This window comes from Clupea harengus, chromosome 22 (genome assembly GCF_900700415.2).
Source record: "Clupea harengus chromosome 22, Ch_v2.0.2, whole genome shotgun sequence".
NCBI classification, from domain to species: Eukaryota; Metazoa; Chordata; class Actinopteri; order Clupeiformes; family Clupeidae; genus Clupea; species Clupea harengus.
In genome coordinates, this window is record NC_045173.1 from 10187236 (window position 1) to 10196570 (window position 9335).

General features: G+C 43.7%; 1 protein-coding gene across 1 annotated transcript in view; it reads right to left on the reverse strand.

The window, feature by feature from the left end:
• The window catches only part of glra3 (glycine receptor, alpha 3), a 59015-nt gene extending 50457 nt beyond the window's left edge, over window positions 1-8558 (reverse strand). Inside the window, exon 1 of the mRNA XM_031559369.1 lies at window positions 7885-8558. Coding sequence (XP_031415229.1) covers window positions 7885-7952 — 68 coding nt within the window. The 5' untranslated portion in view covers window positions 7953-8558. The remainder of the gene's footprint in view (window positions 1-7884) is intronic.
• Window positions 8559-9335: the final 777 nt, after the last annotated feature.

Genomic DNA, 9335 nt, shown 5'->3' on the forward strand with positions numbered 1-9335 from the left:
ACCATGAACACTACAAGCAGGATCCTTTTAGTACATATGCAAATATACACACACACACACACACACACACACACACACACACACACACACACACACACACACACACACACACACACACACACACACACACAGACGCACTTACACACACACACACACACACAAATACATGCATAATATCATACACTCTTTACAAAGCATATGCTCACTCACTTCTTCAGCTCTTCCATTTACTTAATAGTGTGTGTATATTTCCCTGGCCCTGAACGGCAGGCACACAAGAGACTAATTTGGAGTCAGGCGGGCTGTGTCTCCACAACATCAATACACTGGACTGCTAGATCAATGCGGCAGACAAAACCCTTTCACCAGATTTCAATACACTCGGTCAGGTTATTCAATATCCCCTCCACACAGGCACAGTGTCCTAGTCGACAGGACTGGAGTGGCTCTCTGATCTGAGACGGAGATACAGAGGTCCTCGTGCTCTTTCTCTTCCACTGAGACCACATGTCAAGCATCCAGTTGCTCCTCACTGCAGTATGAATATGATGTGTGATGGCAAAAGGTCATATTTAGGAATAAGGAAGATATGCCAGACATATGATTCTGACCAGCCTGTTTACTATGTTGTTCTGTATTCAGTAAAATGCTTCAGGAGATGCCCTGCATTTGTGTTCCCTTCTGTTAGGGTTCAATAAGGCTTTGATCATGTGGAGAAAAAATAAAACATTATAAAATTAGAAAAACATTTTTAGTCTGTTTGTTTGTTTGGTATACCTTTGAAGTTAAATTAATGGATTTGGACGCACTTGTCTGTGTGCTAGTTTATGTATTTTTCTAAATTATCCTCACCAATGTTAATTTTCATGCCTGGGTAAAATAAGAATGTGATAGATATACACTCTTGTCTGTGCAACTCACTGACTGCTGTTGACTGGCAGTTAATAACAGCGTTAATTTGCATAGCACCATGCATAAATGCAATAATATATATCCAGTGGCCTTCTCATATTAGAATATGATATTATCCCATGTTATAATGGAACACAAAACACAATACATTCCAGAACATCTAGCCCTAGGAAATCTACAAGGACAGCACATCAGAAACCACATCTCTCAGAGCCCTAACCTGTGTTTTACATAACAGGCATTGAAATACGTCGATAAGCACTTGAACAAACTCATTTTTTTGCACGATAGCTTCCTCGTCAATAATCGCAAAGTGAAATTATTTAAGTGTTAGTCAGTCAACCAGAGCGATTTGAAAAGTGACTCATTGTGATTCATTCTGGCCTTTTCGGAACACCACATGAAAAACTCCCCCACTGTAATGCACTCACAACACTTGCTCGGCCTGTATGGTGAAGCTCGCAAGCTTAATTTGCTCTGATGGTCGATTGCTAACAGGGCTTCCCAGAGCTTCCTCTTGTGTTTCGCATTCGTGCGAACGTACTTGACCGTTGCACCCCCCCTCCATGCCCCCCCTCATGACTTAAAAATGCACAGTGCTCTTACTGATGCGCACACTGATTATCACAAGCACACGCCACTGAACAGCATACACTTAACACCCGTCCTATCTTAAAGACCTTGAAGAGTGAAGAGTGGTATTTGGAGATTCAGAGGAAATTGCCCAAATCAAGAGAAGAATCCAGCCGGAAGAATCCAGCCAGCAGGCAGCTGCGCAGGACATCCAAGCGCATGACAGTGGAGCGCATTTCCATCACTGGATTTAGACAGCTGCTGACAAAACAGTAGCTCACGCTTTTTCCCCCCCGAGTTTTTATGTGCACGCTTGTGAGAGGGAGTGGGGCGAAAGGAGTAAGAGAGATAGAGAGTGCCTACACATTGGCAATCTGGAGTGTCAGCATATCCAATGGCCTACATCAAGGCACACACGAGCTGAGTCAACATCTCAACCAGGCCTGGACTCACCCCTCCTCCCACCCTCCCAACATGCGTATTTCGTTCTACGACAAGCAGGAAGCAGGAGCAGAACACAGCGTGTTTGGGGTCAGAGGTGGGTCGAGAATGAGGCCCCTCCAGCTGTAGTGAGTGGCCTGAGCAGGAGTGCTGAGGTGTGGCTGATCGGTGGTGTGTGGCCTGGCCTATCAAGCCCCTTCAGTCCCGCCGTCTGCCTGCGCCTGGCTTAGATGTAATGATTGCCATTTTAGGATAGGCAGATGCACTGGTCACCCCAGGTTCAGGTTAAAGCCCCGGCTAGCTCATCAGATGAATAATCTCCTGGCATTGGCAGCCCTTTTGTGACACAGGCAGATTTTCCCTGACCTCGTACAGAATCACGCTGGGGTCCAGCCAGATATTGATTGTTTTTTTTTCCTGTCCTTGTGAAAAGGTTTTACAGTGTTATTACAATGATATTTTAAATGGAAACTTTTTTTGTCATGGAACAGAGGAAATGTACATGTCAGGGCTCTTTCTTGGATTATAGTCATATTGTTTTTGATGTTTGTGTGTAACTGCTCTCTCTCTCTCTCTCTCTCTCTCTCTCTCTCTCTCTCTCTCTATCTCTCTCGTGAGCATGTGATGAAGGACACAATGACAATTACATATGCATACAGCATACATACAGCTTCAGTATCACTGAACCATATAACCATGTCATATATTTAGAGATACACACACCAAAAAGAGGTAGAGTGGTCATTAATATGTTACAAATTTTGCTCTGAAGTGAAGATATATATTTATATATATTGCAGCATCCCTACCAAAGCCATCCGGCATCCAACAGCCTTTCCTCTACACCCAGGAAAGCTCTGAGAAAACTTAAATAAACATTTTTTAAGCTGCTTACGGTGGCGATGTGTCTCTACACCACCCATTTCCTTCTCTTTTCCTCACACTGCACTGCTCAGACTCCCATAGACTCTCACAGGCGAAGGTATTCAACAGAAACACAGAAAGAATAACTTAGGGGAGCAGTTGACACATCCCACAAACCTTATCTATAATGCAACAGGCCTGTCTAATCCTTTTCTTACTTTACATACTTGCACAAACAATGTGCAGCACAAACTCCTAAAACTCTCTCAAAATGGAGAAAAGGAATATGATTTATAAAGAGGGAACGAGGGAAATTCCTACTCTATGAGGCAGGTGTCCATATTACAGGAGAGAAAGAGCTACAGGATGCAGAAGGAAAGAGCCATGTAGAGGGTTTATTTTACCAGAGCAGCGACTCATTGCTACTGCGTGAGCTCTGCTAGTTTACCAAAACATCAAAACCGTCTGCACCAGTGAACAGAGAGAGAGAGAGAGAGAGAGAGAGAGAGAGAGAGAGGATGTGGGTTACAGTTGTGAGCATCTGCTTCATCACAGTATAAGGGCTTTATTAATGCTGGAAACTCAACTCAAATAGATTTTTTGATGGAAAAACATCTGATGTAAAACCACTGCATGCTCGACATCACGCTGAAGCACAGATGATTTTTTTTTCTTCTTTCATCTTAACCAATCAATTCAAGGTGAAGCAGATCAACACGTGCATTAAAAGAAGCCAGATGTGTGCGCATCAAAAAAAGCCAGAAGTGTGTGCATCAAAAGAAGCCAGAAGTGTGGGCATTATTCCGAGAGGGGAGTGTCCGCATGGCACTGCCACAAGAGGTTTGTGAATTCTCTAGGGGTGAGATCACAAAGCATGGAGATTCTGGTGCCGTGTGAACATTCAGGGCTTCAGAGCAGTGACCATTTAAAAATAACAACAGAGTCTGATCTTCCCTTTAGCTGAGTAATAAAGCTGTAATAAAGTGATAGTGAAGTGTCACAGTCACTGGCTGGATGACCTGTGTCATCCCTGCATGCTGCCAGGGCACCAATTTGTCTTTAATGTCCCTCCGCCCCAAACCATGTGAGTGATATGAGCTGGCAGCACAGTGGTCCCTCAGACAAAGACACTAATCAAAGAAACTAGCGTGCACCCTCCCTGCCTCCCTCTCCTGCCTCCACCCCTCTCTCAGCCTGTTTAATTATATCTGTTCCTCTTCAGCCTGCTATCTTGCGGAGGAGAGTGAACAAGCTCCACAATGGAAAAGGTGTCTCCACTCAGATGAGTGTGCTTGCTTGCTACATGGAACAACAGAAGCCTACCTTTCTCCACCCGTACTTCTAATGGACGGGAGTACATAATTAATATCACTTCACTTTCTCCTCATCTTCTAATGGGTGAGAGTTGTATTATTAATCACAGCCTGCACAAGTCTTCCCTTTGTGCTCCTCGGTGTGCATTTTCTTTTACATGTCCTTCATTTTAATTTAGAAGTGCAAGGACGTGTTAGAAATGCATCATTTGCATAATTGTCTTAAGCAGTAGATGGGGTGTGACAGGATCCCATCCTTGTTGGCCAGAGCCTAGCTCTCAGTAAACAATCAGCCATTAGCAGGTAATCAGCAAACACTCATGAACACACACACACACACACACACACACACACACACACGAGAAAGAAAGGGAGAGAAAGTGGAAGAGAAAGGAATGAAGAGAGAGAGGAATGAAGGACCCCCCCCCCCCCCCCCCCATCATGCACATAGATACACATACATGCATACGCACACAAACGGACCGTGGTCATCCCTTTGGTGTGCTAGCATATGACTCACGTTCATGCGACTCATAAAAAAAAGCCTTAACAAATCCATCTTAGTGCAGATTCCAATAATGCTCTGGCCGCACGGAAGGCATGCCTGCCCCGGGCCTGAGCTTCAGGGAGCTCTGACGATGACACAAGCCCCAGCAGGGCGACGCCAGCAGACCATTTCCTCCTGTATTTACAAGACACCAGGGACAGGCGGATTGGCCGGCGAGTGGGGGGGTGGGTAAGGGAGAGGTTGTGAGTTATGCCTTTCACACGTGTCCGTTATCTGAAGTCAAGCTTCCTTTTGCGTGACCCTGTTTGTATGTGTAGTTTGTATTTACAAAAGTCAAAAAAAGCATTACACAGCATTATCCATTATCCATTAACCGTTGTACTTTACTCGTTATAATGCTTTCACAATATTGCATTTGTCAGGAATGGGTTTACATTGTGTGGCAGTTTGCATTGGAATACAACTGGAATACATCTGTCCTCACGCATGTGAATGACATCACAGGCTCCAGCTTTACGATTGGCTAAGGTACCTCATGTCCCTGGTACAACAAATTAAATGTGGGACCAGAGACAACTGTTACCAAAGGAAATCAGAGCGACAGCTGTTAAAACTTGTGTGTGTGTGTCTGAAAGTATTTGTTTGGTGTCTGAGAGTATGTGTTTGAGAGTCAGTGTCGATGTGTTTTCTATGCACATTTGGACATGCACTAGAGTCTTTCACCTCTGTAATCCTTTGTGTGCTTGAACTCTTTCCTTTGTGAATTTGTTATTTCATTTTTCCCTGCAGGTCTTGCATGTGGCATGCGAGTGTGTGTGTGTCTCTCTGTGTGTGCGTGTGTGTGTGTTTTTGAGAGAGAAAGTGTGTAGTGTGTGGGTGTGCATGTGTTTGCCTTGTGCATTTGTGCATGCAAACGGCTGCATGTGTTTGCCGTGTCCTTTAGGCGCCTGACTGGCCCGAACAGTGTGCTGGCCTGTGCGATGTTGAAAAACCTGTTGTTTACCTCAAAGATGACTGATAATCCCCCGTCAGGCACGTAGGGTACACATAAACACAGGGCCGGCTACACTGGACTCATCCTCTCTGCCTGACTCACAATATTTATCTATTTTCTCTCCACTGCTCAGAGGGCTGCCTTCCTGAGCTGCCTATTTGGAAGGGATGCTGTGGCACCCCTGATAGAAGATAGCTGGGTTCCCCCTTTATTTGGTCTAGGTTGGCATCTGGCGCTCTGACTCACCGCTGTGGCAAGTCACACTCCGAGGCATTTCCCAGTTTTATATGAGATTATAAAATGGAAAATTTTAAAAAAAAGTTTTAAAAAAAAACCCCAATATTAATGGGTCAAACTTCTTTCTTAAAAAGCGCTCAAAACACCCTGGCGACTACATGTGATCAGACATCCGGATCACACACCCTAAATCCTCAAAAGCAATCAAATGGAAAGCAATTTTGTTGTTAAAAATAATTACCAAATCAAGAAGGAAACAATTTCAAGGCAATGGAAAAGCATGTTGTTCGGAGTTTATAAAATGGCCACCCTGGGCTCTATGGCCATTCTGGGCACTGTGCGCACTCTGGGCTCGATTTGTAACTCTTTCTTGTGTAGCACCTACGTGTAGTCAAAACACCAAAACGAAACTGAAGTTTCATTGGCCTCAGGGTCACATGAAAGCTTAGCATGGCAGTTTATTGTGGGCTTCAGAGGTCCCACCTGACTATGTTTAGAGACCTACAGATCAAAGACAGCCAAGGACAGTCTCTTGAGAGAAAACGAGGCCTGGCAATGAGAGGAAAAGACAAGCGCAAGCTTGGCACGGCTCATGTCGTTACATCGATTCACTTAGAGCTTAGATGTTCGTCAGCAGTCAGTGGTTGCTCTATTGTCGCCACCCACATTTATTGGAGCTTGGTTCTGTAAACTTCAACTTCAGTGGGCTTATATTGAGCATATATAGTATCATCCAGTGCCCAATCGTTCAAGTAGCTAAACAGATTTATATCCTGAAACAGCTGCTTCCAGTAGCAACTCTTCCCGGAAAAGTCACTCTCGTCATCTACCACTGGTATGTGGAAGATGGCGTTTCGCTTTCCCAGTCCGAGATGATTGTACACAGTGGCGTTGCTTGAGTGATGTTTTATTACATTTTTGTAACTTTTTTGTTCCAATACAAAAGACAGATCTATGTGATCAGAATTCCACGTGACAGGCAGTGCAAAGATTGCAGAAATGAGTGGACCCCTTGAACTTTGAAACAAACCTGTGTCGTTTTTTAAACGTATACTGTATGGTGTATATTGTATACTACGATACGAGTGAGAAATGTTATGTTACCACCTGTTTTTTTTTAATCGAATATTACAGCAAAACAATATTTTATCGTGGAACATGCTCCCTCTCTCTCTCACACACACACACACACACACATTCAAACAGTAAACCGTTAATATTTTACTAGCCCCAGTACTCCACCGTCCTAACATTATATTACGTAACAGGGAGACAGTCATCTCAGGAAAAGCAACTCAGTAAAACTGCCTGGCGTGTAATCCGTAACACCTGTCTATAATATTTCTGAATATGCCCACGGAATAGCGGATTCATATGAATGTATATGAATACTTCCAATTCATTTTAGTGCAGTAAAATATAATGCAATTTGTGCAATGTGCTGACAGTGTTGCGTGAAAATCTGATCTAGCTCAGGGTAAATGTCACCTGTTACGCACGAAATTAAAACGTGCAAAAACTTTCCCGCGATATGGATCAAGAGCGCACGATGATGAAATGAGTGATCCGAGAAACGAGGGTAGTGTGAGTCGAAAGCGAAATCTAAATCAAATCTTTATAACTACCAGCAAACTACACTTTGAGCGTATCACGCTCATCACGGACACGTCGACTCGTTTGATGGAAAACGTTCACAATGTAACCCCAAAAGGAACACAGCACCTTCACATTTTGGTGAAATATAAAATCATTTTAGCCATATTTAGAACACTTAACCTAGTCGCTCGTTGCGTCTGGGCGATACAGCCAGTGAAATGGGCAAAGTTGAGGAATCCTGTATTTTGAGGAATCCTGTATTTCACTCCTTGGTACTCAAGGTAGCAATCTAGCTTACCTGGCAGTTTCAAATGCTTAGTGTTATTGTTTGGTTTTAACGAAGAGGCACTTAAAACGAGGTATGTACACAACATATATTGGCCTTTCTAAGGACAGACTTAAAAAAAAATCACATTTTGACCGTTTGGTGCGCCATTTATCCTTACCTCAACAAAACTATTTCCCATGCGAAGAATCCCCAGACAGCTACAGAATGCAGCCTTTTCCGAGTCATCTCAAGACTTGAGTTATACAGATGTACACCCCGGAAAGCCACTGCTCTCTTCGGCACTTGGGGTGTCTTGATTTCAGAACCCCGGACAGCGCTCCAGCTGTTTTCGCCACAATCCAATAAGCGGCAGGTTGGTTGCGCTCGGTGAACACAGAGACATATCAGATCTGGAATTCCACATATTCTAAAAAATGTACGCGCATATAATCAGTCACTGTCATAAACGTGGCATCGATGACCGAAAGTAATATACTCAAGTAGCGTACTGACTTTGGAAAGAGAACAAGCGCGTGATTGATTGCATGGAGCGGCTTGAGCGTCTCTTTACATTCAGAAACATTTGAACAGTCCTTAGCAGCGAGGCTTCATAAGCCCGCCCCAGATGCGCGCTTGAATGACAGTACATTCCTCCACTCCCTGGGTAAATAAGCAAGAACCAATCTAGCTTAAATTAGACAGCCACTTAGGTTGCAGATGCGTTTACTCTCCACGCCATCCGTTGAAAAAATACTTCGTTGGAATTTACTGAGCAGATAATCTTAACGATGGTTGCCGTAACAGATTCACCACGTCCTGAATTAAAGCACATTTAGCGTGTGGCTTTCCTTCTGCTTAAAGGCTTTCAGAGCAATTGCACTCCCTAATAATTGGGTGCCCAAGAGATATCGGTTTTTTTTATAACGGGACAGTATTAGCCTAATATTACACGTAGCCGGAGCTATTATTTAAGTGCGAAAGATGCATAATAACAAGAAATACTTTTCTTCAACACATTTTCTGACATTGTTTTTCTGCTGATAAGAATGGCATTATCAAAGGGGAACTAATGATATATCTGAACACGTGATACGATTAGCCTTGAGTATCTTATAAATCGCTGAAAGTGTGTGACATACAATGTGTATGGTTGTCAAGGTCTCCAAATGCCACTGCCGTTGGGTATGACCCAAGTTGGTATGGGCCTGGTGTGTTTCTCACAGCTGGACCAAGAATCACCCACACAGTCCAGGCACATGTTTACCGGGCGTGTTTTGTTCCCAGAATTGCGGTGGTCGAAGTGCCATCCAGGACTCTGCAATCAGCCGATAAGGCTAACGGGCACGTACGTTCACAAACAGTTCACTCCGCCAACTTTTCTTTCCCTCGCCTGGAGAACGTTGGCCGGGAATGATTCGAATTTTCATGCTCATTTAAATATCATTACATTTTCACTTTACCATATTTTGCATTAAATATAGCCTATGTCAAATACTTTGCGTAGCCAACCTCCTATTAATCAATATGCCCCCAATCCCGCTTCTTCTTGGAAGACAGATGTTGTTAATTAACGGTTCCTGCACAGCAGACCTTTGGCACACTCGGTCTAGCATGACCTGATCAACATTT